The sequence below is a fragment of the Artemia sp. Qi Xiang Cuo genome, chromosome 11 (assembly GCF_049724085.1).
Source record: "Artemia sp. Qi Xiang Cuo chromosome 11, ASM4972408v1, whole genome shotgun sequence".
In the NCBI taxonomy this organism is placed as follows: Eukaryota; Metazoa; Arthropoda; class Branchiopoda; order Anostraca; family Artemiidae; genus Artemia; species Artemia sp. Qi Xiang Cuo.
In genome coordinates this window covers 71,804,958-71,824,547 of record NC_142804.1, presented here as the reverse complement: position 1 = coordinate 71,824,547, position 19,590 = coordinate 71,804,958, and the positions used below count along the sequence as shown (strand labels likewise).

The 19,590-nt window shown below is 35.2% G+C and overlaps 1 protein-coding gene across 3 annotated transcripts in view; it reads left to right on the top strand.

The window, feature by feature from the left end:
* Positions 1–19,590, top strand: part of LOC148947309 (origin recognition complex subunit 1-like) — a 127,505-nt gene extending 107,915 nt beyond the window's left edge. For 2 of the 3 annotated variants that reach the window (XM_089096998.1, XM_089097000.1), the window contains 5 exons: positions 3,982–4,152; positions 6,948–7,097; positions 11,266–11,381; positions 16,370–16,588; positions 19,246–19,590. In XM_089096998.1, the coding sequence (XP_088953124.1) occupies positions 3,982–4,152; positions 6,948–7,097; positions 11,266–11,381; positions 16,370–16,588; positions 19,246–19,537 (948 nt within the window). In that variant the 3' untranslated portion in view covers positions 19,538–19,590. Of the gene's footprint in view, positions 1–3,981; positions 4,153–6,947; positions 7,098–11,265; positions 11,392–16,369; positions 16,589–19,245 lie in introns of those variants that run through there. The other variant, XM_089096999.1, reaches the window with a different exon arrangement.

Sequence of the window (19,590 nt, the reverse complement as noted above, 5' to 3'; positions counted from 1 at the left end):
TTATTTAGCACGACCTTTAGAGTTTAAACAAACCTGCAAAGTCTCAGAGCAAGGGTTGTAATTTGTACCCCGAGGACATTTATGATTCTTATGGCAGGAGTGGTGGCGTAAACTATAGAGATGGCTTATTTGGTGGAATATTAAAATTTCTAGTTCCCTTTTAAGAGTCAAAAGTGATGGAGGGCAGCAAGTTCCCCCAACTAACCCTCTTCACCAAAGGAAGCTGATTAAAATTGTGAGATAGCGATTTTGCTCAAAGTAGTCCAAAGAACTTATAACAATGCCTCTAGGGTTGACACAACCCCCCAGTGCCCTGGGGATAAGGTTGTAAGTCACACCCTGGGGGCATATAAGGTTTTTATGTTATGGGTGGCCGTATAAACTTCACATGGGGCTCACTTGATTTGAAATTGGAAGTTATGGTGCCCTTTTTAAGAGTCAAAAGTGAATTAAAAGCAACCAGCTCCCACCCACACTCATCATTTCCCCAAAGACGTCCGATTAAAATTTGGAGATAGCAAATTTGTTCATTGTAGTCGAAGGGTCCGGGAATTATGTCTTTGAGGAAGACAATCCCGTCCCCACAGCTCTCAGGGCAAGGGTTGTAAGTTATGCCCTAGGGGCATATAAGGCTCTTATAGAATAGGGGTGGTCGTATATATTTCGGAGGGGACTCATTGGATTGCTAATATGATTTTCTAGTACCCTTTTAAAGAGTCAAAGTGATATGAGGGCAGCTATCCCTCCCGCAACACGTCGCTTTTTCCCGAAATACATCGAATAAAAAGTTTGAGTCAGTTATTTTATTCAAAATAGTCCAAAGATCATATAACAAGGCTTTTGGGGTTGGTATAAATCACCAGAGCCTGGGGGCGAGGGTTGTGAGTTATGCCGCGGGGGATTTATGGTTTTTATGGAAGGGATGGTTCTTGGTTGGAAATTGGAACTTCTAGTTCCTTTTTAAGTGTCGAAAGTGATGGAGGGCATTTAGCCCCTCCCCCTCCCCCAAAAACCCTTTTTACTAAATGCATCTTATTAAAAATAAGAGATAGTGATGTTGTTCAAAAGTAGTCCAAAGAACATATAATAATGCATCTAGGATTGACACAACCCCCCCAGCGCCCTGGGGATAAGGTTGTAAGTTATACCATGAGTTTTTTATAGAATGGGCGGTCGTATAAACTTCAGATGGGGCTCATTTGATTAAGTTATAGTGCTCTTATTAAGAGTCAAAGTGATTTGAGTGCAATCAGCACCCCCCTCCTCTACGCTCATCATTCCCTTAACACCTCCTATAAAAATTTGGAGATAATAATTTTGTTCATCGTAGTTGAAGGGTCCGGAAATTATGTCTGTGAGGAAGTCCCCCCCCCTTGCAGCTCTCAGGGAAAGGGTTGTAAGCTATGCCCTGGGGGCCTATAAGGTTTTTATAGAAAGGGTGGTTGTATATACTTTGGAGGTGACTCATTGGATTGGAAATCAGAAGTTCGAGTGCCCTTTTTAAGAGTCAAAGTGACGCACTGTACTACTGCTAATTCCCAATAAGGCATTTCAGCAGTATCCCAAAAACGACTGAGGGTAATATGTTCGAACTTTCGAGGCTCCTTCTGTTACTACTTCTGCTCTTAAAATTTAACCGAATCAACATAGTGTAAGTGTATACAAGCTGTCAAAGAGCGTAGACAGATTTTTTTGCGAATGGTATCAAGTTTTCTATTTCAGGTCAACTAGAAGAGGTATGGAACTAAATTAACTACTACTATTTGTGTCCAGATTTTTACAAGGGTGTATGTTGTTAAAAATTGCTGGAAGATTTTCTCCAGCATACAAATAGCACGCCAAACTGTAAAGTATTAAAAAAACAAAAAGATTTAAACTATTACTTCCATTTTCCCTGAAAATACTTATGTCAACATAAAACGAACAGAAATTATTTAAAAAAAAAGCTTTCCCCAAATAAAATTTTTCAAAGGAAATTAAAGAACTCTATTAAACCAAAAATGTGCAAAAATAGAATCAAATAATCTACCAAGCGTAAAACTACCACAAGTCGGCATCGATAAATAAATGAAACCCAAAACGCACAGAAAATACAATAAATAACCGAGTCAAACTCAAAGCGAGCAGAAATTAACATGAGTAGGGCTTAAAGCCCATATGCCATCCCAAGGCCAGAACGTAATTTGCACCTTACTAAAAAAAAAATGAATGTTTTCATTTTTATAACTTTAATAAATCAAATATTATTAACATTTTGATTAATAAATATCAGTATATGTATATTAAAATACTACTACTACTACTACTAACAACTCACCGCAGCACCAAGCCGCCTGAGGCCAACACAGCTACGCACGCTCCTCCTCCACCCCAATCCAATCAAAGCCTCCCTTTTTACACCCACCCACGAAGTTCCCATTTACTTTAAATCTTTCTTTATGACGCCCTACCAACCCAAACGAGGACGACTTGCTTTCTCTTTAGCTCTAGACGATTGTCCGAAAAGAACAATCTTCGGCATTCTGTCATCCTTTATCCGTACAACGTGTCCTAGCCATCTCAATCTTTCTTTCATTATGGCCCTAGAGAGCGGTATTGAACCACATTTTTCGTATAGCCTATTGTTTGAAATACGGTCAGCCAGCCGGGTACCCAGAAAAATCCTTAAGCAATTTCTCTGGAAAACATCTAGCAAACCTTCATCCGCTTTTCGGAGCGTCCATGTTTCAGAACCATATTTGACCACTGTCATCACTGTAGCTTCTAATATTCTAATCCTGGTTTGCAGACTTATCTTCCTATTCTTCCAAACTTTTTTTAACTGTGAAAAAACACCATGATCCTGGGCTATTTTACTTTTAACATCTTCACTGCTCCCACCATCTTTACTAATAATACTACCAAGGTAAGTGAAGCTGCCCACCTATTAATCTTTTCATTACCCAACATCACCTTTTCATCTTCACTTATTCCTAGCCTTAGTGACTTAGTCTTATTAACATTAATTTTCAAACCTATTTTAGCACCCTAAACTCGCAAGACCTCTAAAACTTCATTCATTTTGCTCACACTTTCCTCTAGGATGCTTAAATTATCAGCATAGTCCAAGTCCAGGAGACTTTTTCCTCCGCATTTGATTCTATAGTCTCCCATTGCCTTTCCTGTGCTCCTTAAAACTAAGTACATCAGAATAATCCATATAAAGGGGAGTAGAAGATAACCCTGCTTAACTCCTTTAATACAAAACCAGCTGCTAACCTCATTTCCTATCTTAACCGCAGCAGTGCTATTCTCGTACATAGCACTAATCACTTTATTGTATTTGTCTGGTATACCTGTAAGCAATATTCATCCTTCATGCTCACAGCAACTGATATAGAAATAAGCTGCAGCAAGAAGAAAGTTTGAAGTTTATACGTTAATCAAGCAAACACAGCTTTAATTCTTTTTGTGCTCAAACCTAAACTGGAGTAACGTTTCTCTTTAGTAAATCTTCATTAAAAGACCACGTCTTCCTCTCCTTTGAATAAGCAAACATATTCAAAACATATTCAACAAACTTATTAAACAGTTCAAAGGCAAACATATTGCCTGTCACTGGTAATAACAGCCAATGCGGCAGCATGTAAAACTTTGTCCATTGATCTTAGATTATAACGAAGTTAAATAAAACGGTTTAAAGAAAAATAAAGCTGGTATAAATAAGTATCAGTCTACTGCAATTCTGAAAGGATCGATCATCGATATCGGTCAAGATAAGTATCGGTCACCGCTTTCTGAAGTTTTGGGAAACAATTTCCAAAGTAAGGATTTCCACTTATTTTGATAAACAGATTTCTTTGCCAAATATCAGTTTGGGCTTAGTACAGGTCATTTGAATCAGCAGCATCACAAAATAAACTTATCAATATGGCTATCTTTTAACGATAGACAGTGTCTCAGAGACTATGTCAATTCTAATTGTGTATTTGAATTTTTTAGTTTGTAGAAGTCAATGGTATGCGTGTGACAACCCCTCATCAAGTGTATGTCCAAATTTGGGAAGGGATTACAGGTGTTCGTTTGACTTCAGCCCAAGCGCTGCAAATGCTTAATGAACGTTTTAATAAGCGGAATCCAAAAAAAGAGTTGATTTTGCTTCTTGTTGATGAGGTAATTCTATTTATTTTATTTATATATCTTTTATAAATTTTATTTTTGTTGAAGCGTGAAATAATCTCCAAGGAGAATAACACACAATATTTAAAATTTTAGCCTATTGTCCTTGATCCTTAAAATCCTTTACTCTATCCATCCCAACCTTTCTCTCATTATAGCCCTAGCAATTAGGATTACTAATACATTATCTTCCTCCCCTTCCATTGACCACAACTAAACATCAGTGCAGTACCAAGCCATTTAAGGCCAGCACGGCTGCGTACTCTCCTTCTCCACCCCAGTCTATTTAAAGCTTTACTCTGTACCCCTCCCATGAAGTTCCAATTTACTTTAAATCCTCACTTTTGAACTCTCCCTGTTTCATTCGGGGACAACGTGCTTTTCGCTAGGCCCCAAATGAATGCTTAAAAAGCACAATCTTTTACAGTCTGTTATCCTTTATCCGTAAAACATACCCTATCCATCTTAAGCTTTCTTTTATAATAGCCGTAGCAAGTGGGATCTAACCATGTTTTTCGTACAACTTGTTTTGACATATGGTCAGTCAAACAGGTACTGTCCTTAGATAAATCCTCTGGAAAACATTTAACAGATCTCCCTCGGGTTTCCGAAGCACCCATGTTTCAGTACAACAACTGTCATTACTATGACTTCCAATATTCTAATCTTGGTTCGCAGACTTATATTCCTATTTTTCCAAATTTTTTCAACTGTGGGAGAACACTATGGACCTGGCTATTCTACTTTTAATTTCTTTGCTGCCCCCACCGTCTTTACTAATTGTGCTTCCTAGGTAAGTAAAGCTGTCCAATTGATTGGTCTTCTCGTTGCCCAAGATCACCTTTTCACCTTCACTTATTCACAGTTTAAGATTTCTGAATATTAATTTATCTTAATATTATAGATGAATTAATATTATATCTAGTTTTCTTAATATTAATTTATTCTAATCTTAAGTTGCAGGTTTATCTTCTTATTTTTTCAAATGTTTTTACTGTGAAAAAAACGGCCTACGCCTTCGTTATTCCTCATTGCATCCACCATCTTTACTAAGTACTATGGATATTGTTGAAGGGAAAGTTTACTTCCAATTAAATTGCTTCAGAAAGGGTTTTATGACAAAAAGAAATAGTCACTTAAGCCACTATAATCAGACGATCATTTCACACTTCTTCTGTTTTCGTCTTCTTCTGTAAAACTGGCACAAAATGAAACTTCTTGAAATAGGTTGTTTATATCTTGTATTGACTGAAAGCCAAAAAAGACCGAGAATTACTTCTAGGTGAAAAAAAAACGGAAAAAGAAAAAGGTGGCATTGCCAGTTTCAAATTTGAAATGCATAGTTCCCGCAGTTGCGTAATTCCCTATGGGGCAGGGGGGCAACTGCCCCATCAGACCCTGTTTTTCCTCCCAGACGCCCCCCCCCCTCAGCTAAAATTTAGTATATGCAAAAAATCTTGTCAATACTAAGATAAGTCTGCATAATTCAAGCATCCAGAGAAACAAGTCACTTTTCTTTAATGATTTTTTGCCTTTACGGTACTATATAGCTCATTTTATATTCTTCATTGTTATTTTCACTTGATTTGAGAAAATTGGCTCCAGCTTTTCCCAAACATGGCTTCAGAAAACATGGTGTTCTGAAGCCTCCAGTTAGGAAGGTAGCAGAGATTGAAGCCCCCAATGTAGAAGTTAAAAGTAAAAATATCGTGTGAATTGAGATAGGTAATTTTAACTCATCTGGGGATTCTTCCTTCCCTCACATAATGAAGCTATAGTAACGCTTAATGTATCAAGCCAGGGCATGGTAGGGCAGTGATTGCTGAATTAATTGGAACACTTATAATATATAATCTTCATCATATTTGGCTTCTGAACTGAAGTTATTAAGAACCAAAAACAATGAGTTTTCAAGCCGCTAGTTAAAATAGATGATGATAGGATAATACTTTATTGATAAGCAGCTATCACAAGCTAAAAAGAATAGCTGAATTCATGTTTCCAGCCAGAGAATATTAAAATCAAAAGAAAGCATAACCATAATGCGAGTCAAAAACAAAAGCTAAAAGAACAAACTAACTTGAAACTTAAAAAACTAGAGCTCAAACTGCGTCATAAAGGGAAAACGAACACTAAGCTCTTTTGTCTAGAAAACGAAAGCTCTACCAAGATAGGAAGCTGATCCACGAGATACAACCGTTAGCCTGTAATTAGAGCTAGCCTATTGTAACAAATCCCGAGGGGGTATCCAATCTCAGAAATCACGTCCATCAGGTGGTGCGCCCCAAGCATGGCGGAAGCGTGACAGAAAATATGCCAAGCGTGGTAAAACATGTGAGTCGAGGAAGAAATGTTTACATCATCTATGGGATTCTTAGTTCCCTTACAGAAATGAAGCCTCCAAATCATTTACGGAGCTTGCTTGCAAAATATGAAGTTTTTTTAATATACTGTTTGGTAGGCGGTAATCCTTAAGGGGGAGGATAAAATATTTTTCTGCGGGAGGTGGCTCAGATGTTACAAAGTGTATTTTAATGCCTAAAGCTTTGAACAAAGATAAAACAAAAAGTAAGACGAAAATTTAAGTTACATCCCTTATCCAGTATAATAGCTTTCCCAGTCTAAAGGCATTCACTCGCCCACCCTGAGAAAGCTTTTATGGGAAGACAGAATCCAAATTCCTCTATAAGATTTTTAGGACTAAGTGATGGGCCGTCAATTCGAACCAGCCTTGGTGAATTTTTCTTTCTGCCTATGTGCAGGTATGGACTAATATTTCTTTTTAATAGCTCGATTTATTATGGACAAGAAAACAAGACGTGTTGTACAATATATTTGATTGGCCATCGAAACTCGAATCTAGGCTTATAGTACTGGCAATTGCAAATACAATGGATCTTCCTGAGAGAATCATGATCAACCGCGTTTCCAGTCGCCTGGTAAGGACAGCTATCTTCCTTTAATATACGAAGGGCTGTAAGAATGATATCTGATTGCATTGGTTAGTTGAAACTTAAACAACTATATATATTATACATGACCAATTCTTAACCGCGCGAATTCATTCTTACCGTGCTAACGAACTATGAATCTGATTTCAGAAAAATTCCTGGCTTAGTTACAAGTTTCGCCATCTACCAGTAAACGATAGATGCAATGTTACAAATTTAAATCTATATATATATGTATTTGCTTGAAGACTGAATCAAGAAAATAGAAGTCCATAAAGCTTATTTTTTTATAATTTAGTTTTATGTTGGCTCTTGTAATGAGGGTTATTGGAATACGGCTCCAAGTGGAGTGAAGCTTGCTCATCTCTGATATATATCTTTAAGAATTAGGAATTCAATTTTATGAAAAGGACTCCCATGTGCAATTATTAAGTTTTTTGTAGTAGCGGCCATGGAATATAAAAAAAGGAAAGTGGACGAAAAATCCGCCAAAAATAGGCTGAAATATTAAGTTTTTTGTAGTAGCGGCCATGGAATATAAAAAAAGGAAAGTGGACGAAAAATCCGCCAAAAATAGGCTGAATCCAAATGGCATCAACCAGCTTAAGAAGGTGTAGCTTTTCTTTGAGGATCAACAGATCGTTAATGTTTTAACTTTTGCAGAAGAGAAGCGTTGTCAAATTTAACTAATTACTTTTGCTTCTGTATTTTTACGATTCAACGTGGCAACACTGACCAAAATATAATGATGTCCTAAAAACTTCGTAATTTTGAAACAATCAAAAGAAAAATCTTAGAAAATACAGGTTTTTAGTTTGAATAGAACAGTGGGAAAAATGTTTTATTTTCGGTGTTCTTGGTGCTACAATTGCTTTTTGTCATGTCGACAAGATGGGACGTTGTGTCGATTGTAACTGCAACAAGGGTGCTATTATAGTCTTATTTAGTGTTATTTTAGACTGCAACGGAGGTGCTATTTAGTGTTGCTGCAATTGTGTTTTAGAAGAAGTGCCATGATAAGCGTAATTTAGTGGTTCTTTCTGAAAAGAATCTAGCAAAAATTGGCAAAAAAGTCGAAAATCAGTGTTGCCAGTTGACCAGCACCGCTTCTCATTGCTATTTGTACTTTACTAAAAATGATATGTATTTTCAACAGTATTTTTCGTCGTAACATCAAAAAGAATCAAAATACTAATTTAGTTTCCCGTGAAAACAAATAATTTCTTATTATAAATATATTTGTAATGATCAATTTATTTTTACTATTTTATTTTATAAAAAAAAAATATTTTGTGACCTTATTTTCCTTTTGGTTCCATTTTATTCAGAAACATAGATAATTGATTACTAAGTCCAACTTGTTGAACTAATTGATAATTTCGAGACAATTTGTTTTGTTTTTTTGGTAAGGCACAAACAAAAATCTAGCGTGAAGGGGGGAATTAAAGGGTACTTTAAATTAAGACGGTCAACTGTTTTTTGTGGCTATTTCTGTTTGTTGTAATTTATCCTTATTCATTTCCATTTATTTTCGTGTGTTCCTTTTAGATTTGATATGTTGTATATAATAATAATTACTTATTGCCCGTCAAAATGATAAATACTTGAGTAAAAACGAATATTTACTTTGTTTAATATCACGAAACTTTATTTCAATACGTTTTAGGTTTTAGCATCGCTCCTTACTATTCACTGACATTTTTAAAATTTCTTCTATATTGTAAAAAGTTGATTGCAGCTTTTGATTCAGGATAATTTATGTTCTGTTTAAATTAAATTGTGTCCCCTTTTAAATCTAGGTTATATTTAATTAAATTAAATTCTATTGTTTTGTTTTTAATTCTGTTCTTTTTAAATCTAAGTTAAGTTTATGTCCTTGTCAAATTAGCATTGCTTTATCTGTATTTGAAAGTAATTTTCTGTTTATGGCAAACAATAATAGTTTTACCTTTGAAGGTACCTTGAAGATACCTTTTAAAGGTACCAAAAAATGTTGTTGTGTATCCAATACGGAGTCATCAGCTCATGCAGGCAACCAAAAGACTAATTTCTCAGACTTTCAAGATATTCCCGGGAAAATAAATTGTAAACGTCATTATTGTTTTTTTTTCGTTGTTTTTATGTTTCAACGGGTTACCACGTTTGGGGGGTTATCATGAGTCCCAAGTATTTAATTCCCATAAGTCCATGATATAATAATTGTATTCAATTATCATTGTGGGGGGGGTGCTATGAAACTGACGAGGAGATCAAAGAAGTTGTCACGGTTCACTTCAAGCTATTGCTTCAATATTACATCATTGCTCAACTCAAAGCTTGCTCGCAGACACGATAATTGCCTCAGTTGTCAAAGTGATCATGTTGAGCAGGGCTTCTTAAACTTTTTTCATTCACGACCCCATTTATGATTCCGAGTTTTCTGGCGACCCCATATAAATATAAAAGAAAGATAAATAAGTATTTTGGATGACTTTTTTCTTAGGTAACAATATGCATATACATATGAAAAATATAGTTTTAAAATTTGTTTAAAAACATACAAGAATCTAAAATTAAAAATCGCACAAAAAATTGTAAAATTGTTCTGCAATAAAATAAATAAAACTTTAAATGCTTTGTCTGTGTTCTGGTGTCACAGGTCACTGTGACACCAGAGGTCACAAGTTACCTGGTGTCACTGATCTAGTTCTGGTGTCGCTGCTTGGAACGGGGGACATTTGCATGACTCTGTGGGCTTAGCATGAGTTGACCCAGCTCTACATGGGTACATGGAAAAATCTTAGGGAGGTAAAGAGGAAGGGTGTGCAAAAGCCATGGATGACTGGGAAATTGTCAAGTTGTAACGTTTATACATCTATCGACGAATATTATTTGGATACGAAAAATGTTGTTCTATCCCACTTTCTAGGACTATAATGAAAGAAAGGTTGAGAGCTAGGACACGTTCTGCGAATGAAGAATGACAGATTGCCAAAAACGTATATATTTGGAATGGCCTTTTTTTAGCTTTAGTTTTCTTAGAATTTTTTTTTTTTTCGTACAGATCAATTGCAATTATTTTGACTAGAAAATCGGTTAAGTTTGAACCGCAATTTAATTAAAAATGTAGTATTGCTTGCCTTAATTCAACTTTTCGAACATCCCCCCCCTCTGAGGGCCACCAGGAGATTTCCCAGGGGTGGGGAAAGTAGTACCAGGATCTTTATCAAGGTTTAAATGGGAGTATTTCTCATTTTTCTATTTTCATACATTTTTAAAAGTCTTCGTTTCTGAGGGGTGGCCTTTGCGCCCTCTCTGGCCGCCCTGCCGGCGCCCATGCCTTCCTCTCCCTCTATGCCCATGCTAAGCTAAGGCTATCCTGTGGTCTCCGAAAGGATTGCAAAAAGCTGGTAAACCAGGGCCAATTATTTATTTTTGCTTTATCTCGCCCCCCCCCCACCCCAAAGTTTTGATTTTGGTTTTTCAATTCCACCCCGATTCGAAATCTAAGATTTCAAAATCCAGAGAATTTGTAATTTGGCTAATTAAACCGTTCACCGTTCACATTTTTGGCAGAAAAAAATGGCCAATTTCCTATTGAAGTTATATACCCTTGAAGAACTTAAATTAGGATTTCATCTTCTTCCTTATTGTTCGATTTTGTCAAACTAAAAGGCTTGTGATTTTGCCTGATTGTAGAAAGTGTATGCGAAACTCATTTGAGTGGAACTCAAGTTAGCTTTTCATATTTTAAGAACAACTAGCGCCATCTAAAACATAAAGTTAATTGTAAAAGCTTAAATCAAATTAATAGTTGTATTTATATCTTTATTTTTAACTTTGCTTTGCAATAGATATATTGCATATTTTAAACTAGTCTTTAATCTCTGGAAAAACCATTCCAAAGCGGAGTCCTAAAATGCAAATCCTTTCTTAATTTTACTCTATCCTACTATTGTGCTTGAAACGCTAGTATTATCCTACAGATATTTTTATTTTTTACCACCCTCTTAGGGGGATAAAGAGAGAAGCTCTGAATAGACTGTGGTGGACTAGGAACATGTGAAACTGTGTTGGCCTCAGGTGGATTGGTTTTGCAGTTAGTTGTTTGTAGCGGTAGTTAGCTGTTGGCACTAGTAGTATTTATTTCCAATTTTTCTAATTTTTTTTTTTCTAGGGACTAGTACGACTAACATTTCAGCCTTATAATTATAAACAGCTTCAGGAAATTCTTGCTTCAAGAATGGCTGGTCTACAAGCTTTTGATCCGGATGCAGTTCAACTAGTTGCTAGGTATGTCTGACATCATATTATCTTTTGAAATTCTAGGAACTACACAGTATAAGGGGGAATATAGGCAAGGAGTTGGAAAACTACTGAGCAGGGCTTTACGAATGAAAGGATTTAGCTGTTTTATACTGAAGGAAACAAATGAAAAACAAGTTTCTGAAGAATTTGCCGTTCGACTCTTTAAACAGTGGCAAAGGAGTATTAAAATGTGGGTCGAAACACAATTGACAGCCTTTATCGGTTTGATCTTAACCTTCTAAATGCGCAACCAAATTCCTAGCCTGTATTTCCTACCAAATTTAGTCGAGATTCTATAGATCTTTCGTGTGGGTGTGCATGAAAAAAATTTAGCCCATCCCTTGCAGAGGTCCGATCGAGCATAGAAATCCAACTCCGTAATTATAGCTGATGATCGAATTGTGTGGCATGAATTCCACAAGTTTTTCCAGTATTTAGGCTAATGAAAAGAGATTTAGATACCCTCACTCCTCCTACAGAGATTGGACCATTTGCAAATTATAAAATGAGCACAACTCTAAGCCTAGATTTTGCAGCCCACCTGGTTTGATTTTTATCTTTAAAAGTCCCTGTGACAAGAATTTAGAAATGTCCTCTGTAACAGAAACTAATTCCATCCCTGGCTATGACAATGAATAACTAGGACACTAACTGTTACTTGTCACTAACTGTGCTTGAGATCTAACAAACCTTCTAATTGGGGTTATTATGAGATGAGTTTGGGAGCCCTCTTTTCCCGCCAATTGCATTCACACTATTTGATTTTCATAGCCATGTGTAAGGACAGAAAGGACATTGCTTCTGTAAATTGTGAACTTTAACTTCTGGGAATACTTTTTTATTTCTCCAAACATTTCTAAGACATTTGAAGGAAGAGTCAGCAAAAAGTACTCGGTACAGAATATCAAACAGTTCGTGGTAACGAACTGTAAGTAAGGAGCGACCCGGCTCAATAGTAATCGAAACTCTAAAAACGAGAATTTTGATACCCATAGATACATCAATAGAATCAGATTTTATGCTTATTTCAAATATATAAGTTTCAATAAGTTTAGTTTTACCAATCAAAAGTGTAAGTAAGGAGCGACCCGGCTCAATAGTAATCGAAACTCTAAAAACGAGAATTTTGATACCCATAGATACATCAATAGAATTAGATTTTATTTCAATTTCAAATATGTAAGTTTCATTGTGTTTGGTTTTACCAATCAAAAGTTACGCACCTATGAAAATTTGCCTTATTATTGAAAAAAGGGGGAAACAACCCCAAAAAGTCATAGAAATTTGATGAAAAGCACACCATCAAATTCGGCTTATCAGAAAATCCTATTGCGGAATTTTCAAGCTCCTATATGCAAAAATGCGGAATTTTGTATTTTTTGTCAGATTAAAGAACACGGATGCGTGTTTATTTCTTTTTTTTTTTTTTTTTTTTTTTGTTATTTTCCCAGGGGTGATCGAATGGATCCAGTAGTCCTAGAATATCGTAAGAGGGCTCATTTGAACGTAAATTAAAAGTTCTAGTGCCCTTTTTAGGTGACCAAAAAAATTGGAGGGCAACTTGGCCCCCTCCCACGCTCATTTTTTTCCAAAGTCACCCAATCAAAATTTTGAGATAGCCATTTTGTTCAGCATAGTCGAAAATCTAATTAATGTTACTTTGAGGATGACTTGATCCCCCACAGTTCCCGGGAGAAGGGCTGCAAGTTATGAACTTTGCCCATTGTTTACATATAGTATTTGGTTATTGGGAAGTATACAGACGTTTCAGGAGGGATTTTCTTCTGATGGGGGGGGGGGTGTTGAAGGAGGGGGTTACTGGGGAAGGATCCTTCCGTGGAGGATGTTTCTTTGGAGGAAGGGACATTTCTATTAAGGGGGCGCCGGATTTCCCAGCATTATTTAAAAAACGATTAGAAATTAAATAAAAAAAAACTAGTTTTTTGAACTGAAAGTAAAGAGTAACATTAAAACTTAAACAAAAACAGAAATCATTACGTATATGAGGGGGTTCGCGCCCTAGTCAATACCTCACCCTTTTCGCTAAAGTTTTTTTTAGTAGTATCAAAAAAGCTATCTATTCTAATTAACCGGCATTTGTGATTCAGGGGTTTGTGATTCGAACAAAATTCGAACTTCAGCGTAAAGAGCAAGGTATCAACTAGGGGGAAAACTCCCTAATATACGTAATAAAACATACGAATATAGAACTTACGTAAGAACAAAATTTCGAGAAAGCCATTTAGCCAAAAAAGTAAAATTAATATACAAATTTCGTTTTAATTATTCACTTACGGTGAGCCAAAATCAAAGCTGCATTAATTTAAAAAGGTTGGGATATTAAATAAAGAAAACAAGTTTTTTTTAACTGATAGCAAGGAGCGACATTAAAACTTAAAACGAACAAGAATTATTCCGTATATGAAAGGGGCTGAATATTGGTTCACTTTGAAATTTGGTTTTTGTGTGGAAGAATAAAGTTCATTGTAGATCATATCCTGGCATGGGTCGTAAAGAACAGGGAGGTTCGCAAGGGTAGACTTTGGAGGGCTGGATCCCTCCAGAAATTCCAGATTTTCCTGAACTTCTTTTCAGATTATCAAATAGCCTAAATCTAGCGTCTTTCAGCTGAAATTCAGCTGAACAGTAGATCGTAATCATGAAATTATATTTCGGAGAATTTATAAAAAGACCCTGAGATCCCTCGAACCTCATGTCCAATTAAATCAACTATCAGATTTCTTCTCCTTTGTTTTTAACTTTTTCTCTAACTAAAATACATTCTTCTGCAAATCTTTTCAGTTTTTCTCCAATACATAATGCGTTTTATGCTTTGCAGTTTTTTGCAGATGCAGCACACGGGAACGTAGGAGGAAGAAGCATAGGTGTCAAGTCAGGAAAATGTAGTGGGGGGGGGGAGGGGCAAAAATTTCTCTTTCTTTTTTAATGAAGATACAAAATAAAATGCATTTTTCAAAATATAGTAGAGTGGGCTATTTTCTCGATTTTTCAAATGATAATACCAAAAAGGTATTTTTCAGGATCTAGGGGTCAATTGAGCATCCTTCCTCCTCTCAATTTACGCCTCTGTTAAGAAGGCCTAACATGACCTCATGTGGTATAAACTGAAAAATACATGAAGTAAACCAATTAAAGCTAATAGCTTGGTCCTCCAAGGTCAAGACTTTGCGTTAACTTCTAAGGTTTCGTCAATTTAAACGGTCATATAAAAGAAATGGACGATTCGCGATAAGCTTAATAGAACAAGTTTTAATTATATTTCGGATGTTTAGTAAATTGACAGACATGTATGTTCATATAATTTGCAAAATCATGATTCATGTTGCTGTAAGAAATCTTTTTATTTCAAAATAAATAGCGATATAAAATAAAAAGTTAACTCTGTCGTAAGATGTAACGTAAGGATAAATAAAATCAGTTATAGATGAAAGAATTCAAACCTGCAAAGAATCTCGAAGATGTATGCTGAAAATTTGCAGGATTTTCATGTGGCTGATTTCCGCGGAAAATATAGGAGGTTAGAGACCAGTAAAAAAATGTCGGTTTCGATAATACGTCTCAATATGAGGTATCGATATTTGGTCCGATATATCAATATCGATATTAAATATCGACCAACATTATTTAATATGCTATCATATCTTATAGGTATCTTGGCTGATTGTTAATTAAATAAAAATATGACTATGTCAAAACTAAACAAATAGGTTTACATACTACCTTGTGAGATAATAAAGGGGGCAGGTCATAGTTGGCTCTTTTACCGCCAATTCTTTCTGGTCGATTTCGTGGTGACATAAATTTAGAGAATCCCTTCCATCTCATAGGTTGTATTGAACACAAACCCCCCAACGTAGGAGCTTACTCTTATTTCTCCCAAAGGTTTGGTTAAGACTCGGCCAACCGTTCTGATATGTGTTGCGTCCTGTTCGGGTGTATATTTCAGAATTTAGGGACCACTCCCTTTAAACAAAATATCGTTTTATATGCAAGCAACATTAGAAATTGTCGGTATTACATTCTTCATACTAATAGAATACGATTTTAATATAATAAAGAAACTATTTGTCTATAAATTCACAACCACCGTATTTAAAGAACTTCTCTACTAAACTTAAAGTATTTTCACTAATATTCCTAGCTGTGTTTCCAACTTCCCTGCCTAAGACACCATCCGCTACTTCAAAAACTATTTTCCTAAAATCCTTCCATTCATCTTCTACATTGTCAAAATTAGACTCTTGAGTTTGATATTCAACTGTTCCTGAAAAGCTTCTCAAATTCACATCTTGGAGTCTACCAACGTCATAACTTCCCGGAAAGTGGTTACCCTTCCTAAATTTCAGTTTTATATTAACCCTAGACACTACCAAATGGTGATCTTTACTGTTAACATCAATAACAACACTCCTATATACCCTAGTATCTTGTATCAATCCTGCCAATCTTCGGTTTAAAATAACATAATCAATAAGATTTACCGTCTTATGTGAGCACCATGAGAACTTGTAAGTCATTTTTTTTTACCAAATTATAAATTGGTTATAACTAGATTATTACACCAACAAAATTGCAACAGCCTATAACCGTTACTATTTTCATTTCCTACACTAAATTTACCTAGGCTCGGTCATCATCTATTCATATTTTACGAACCTGGGCATTAAAATCCTCTAATAAAAATACCATATTTCTACCTGGGATCTTATCTATTTTTTCTGTTGTAGTAAGAAAAATTCATTTGAATTGCTACTATCTTCATCAATCGGTTCTACAGGGGCATATGCTACAATGACTGATGCCTTACACTTTTTAGCCGTAAAGTAAGCACCTATCATTCTATTATTAATACCTCACTTTCTATGCATTCCATCCTTCTCTCCTTAGTAAATAAATCTACTTATGAATAATAATTGTTGCAACTTAAGTATTTCCTTTTTCTTCTAAAATAGGAAAGTTGCTGCTGTCTCAGGTGATGCACGAAGAGCTTTAGATATATGTCGTCGTGCTACGGAAATAGCTGAACTGAAACCAAATGATGGCCAAATAAATGGTTCGTTGAAATCTCCAAGTAAATCCCCATCTAAAAAGAAGTTGGCCCTTGTTGGATTGAAGCATGTAGACATGGCAATTCGAGAGATGTTTACTTCTCCACAAATAGAAGCCATTCGGTAATACACCAACTGATTAAATTATTTAAATCTATTGCTATTTTTTATGCCAGGTATTACAGTTTAATCTTTCCTTCTGCGGTGCTTTTGAAATAAAAGGAAATGCTATGCCAACACAGTAGATACTCTACACTAATAGACGTTTTGCTGTCAGTAGCTTATGAAGGAAGACTTTTTTTCCCAAGTTTAAACAGCCTTAATAAATTTTAGTCTTGGCTGCTTACTTTTGCTGTGACCCAAATAGTATGGGAAACTGTTAAGTAAGGAAATTAACTCAAGTTCACCTCCAAAGACCAAAAAAAATAAATAAAAACATCAGCTGTCCTATGTCAAAACATATTATCTGCATTTTAAGAGTTTTCAAGAAACTCGCAAAATAGTGATTTTTTTTTGTTTTTGGTTATTCCATTTATTCAAGGTCCTATAGTTTAGTCTTTCCCATCTGTGGTGTTTTTTAAAAAGAATGCTGTCATTAGCTTATAACAAATACTTTATTTTTCCTTAAGCTTGTAAAGCATTGAGAAATTTGAGTCGACTGCTTACATTTGCTTTGGCCCAAAAAGTATTGGAAACTGCTAAGTGAGAAAACTAAACTCAAGTTCACTCCACGAAAAAAATAAATAAACAAACATATCTCAGCTGTCTTCTGTCGAAACTGAGCATCCGCGCTTTCCAAGTTTTTGAAAGAATCAAATGGATCTTTGCCACTTTGTTTTCACCTGGGTTTAGAAACTAGGTCATATAATTCTAGTCGTCTCTATTAGGTTTTGGCCATAGAAAACCTGTAAAATCGGTTTTACCCCCTGTAGATACTAGGTCATATCTTATAGAGCATAGCAGACAGGAAAATTCTGAACGTGCCATTGGACTTGCCGTATCACAAAACCTATGAAATCAGTTTTACCCCCTGTAGTTACTAGGTCATATCTCATTGAGCATAGCAGACAGAAAAATTCCGACTGTGTCATTGGACTTGCCGTATCACAGTTGTGGGAGCTTGATTTTTATCTCCAAATTTTTGTATAAATACTAGGTTATTGGCATAGCCAATCCGATGTAGTATCACCTAATAAGATCCTAAGCTAATTATGAAGCCAAAATAAGGATGTTAGTTGTATTTACATTTATACATGTTTTGTGCTTTATATTGGACTGGAGTTTAACTGCCTACTCTTGAGGAAGAGGCACAATAGGCATATTTTTGTGGTTTTCTGACTAGCCTATGTTATGCATACTAACCTAGTCTTAAGTATTTATAAAATCCATAAAATAATACTTTGAAAACAAAAGAAACCGCCCCTTTCAGAGTCATTCAGGTTAGACCTAAAAAAAACAAAAAACATTCCTTTGATTTACGAGCAAATTTTAACCAATGACAGTTAAACCTTGTTTAAATTTCTTGCGATTATGCTGGGCGACAATATACTTTCTCTAACCCTGTTAGTCTTAATTCTTTCACGCTAAAGCGCCTAGCATTCGCTTCTGTTCAGTCTCCTATTTTCGTTTGTGCCCAAAATCTGCCCTTTCTTTGTAATGTACTGTAGAACTATCGAAATTACATACAATGTTCAAATCAGGTTCGGATTATTCTCGTTAGAGCGAAGTTCTGACTGAAAAGGCTAGGTTTTGTCAAGCAAAAGGAATTGATGTGTCACTTTGTGTTCTGGGAGGTATCTCTAATTGAAAAAGTAATTCTGTGAATTCCTTGGAAATTGCTCAGATTTTTATTTAACGAAATGAATATACAAAGAAAAAAATACCAGTTAAATATTTTTAACAGTTCATACAATGGGCGAATTTATTTATTTGAATTCATTTTTACCGGCCAAAGAAACAAATCCTTCAACTCCGATCCGAAATAGAATCGAAGCAAATTATTGGCGACATGGAGATTAATTACTTTATTAATTATTTTGCTTTAAATCCATATAAATACACCTTACGATAACCAAAAATTTCAGTTCATAGTTGATCAATTGGCGAACCAATATTTGGCTCCCATGCTTCATTTGCTTTTGAGAATTCCGTTCCAATCGTTTATAATATTGTTATATTTATAAACTATTGTTATAAACTCTCGTTCTATTTATAATTTAAATAGTATAAGAACCTAATAACGGATAAAACTTTAAGCTAAGATTGTGAACTTACAAAAAAATAAATAAACAAAAAAAAAAATCCTTATGCCAACACTAAGGAAAGTCCGAATTCTTCTGCTTCACATCCAGAAGACATTATTGCCGTGATAATGGCTAAAACTAATAGTAAAAAAAATGTGACAGAAACACAAACGATGTTCAGAGGAAAAGAAAAAACAAAAGGAACTTACATATGGTAAACTTTTATTGTTGTTTTGAAACAAATCCGATATGCAGTTCAGACACAAGTCAGGGAACCTGCTGTGTACATAATCATAAGATAATCAGGTTTACAGGAAAAATATTTAGAATAAATATACTTGTGCATTTGATTCAGTTGTACTATATTAAAAGAAGATTTTTTTCTTCACGATTTATTGGTATTAGGCTTATGAATTATGAATAAAGCGTATGTATGTAAATTACCTTGGTGTGTATCATTCTTTTATATACTTACATTACTCTAAGTACTATTCTTGTCATTGAATTATACCTCGAATTATTTTTATTTCATTTCAGTAATTGCACTGAGCAAGAGAAAGTATTTCTCCAGGCGGTAACTTCAGAATTTCAAAGGACTGGAATAGAAGAAGCTGTGTTTCAGAACGTAATCACCCACCACAGAGCTCTTTGCACATTTCATGGTCTTAGAATGCCAGTTCTAACAGATCTGTTGACTCTTTGCTCAAGGTTGGGGGCAATGCGATTGCTAATAACTGAACATGGACGTAACGATTTGTTTCAAAGAATTCGAATTAACGTTAGTGCTGACGATATAAATTGTGCCTTGAATTATGAAAAGAATATTTAGTATTTTCAAATTTATATAATTTTCTAATGTATTTTTATTCAATAAATTGCTAA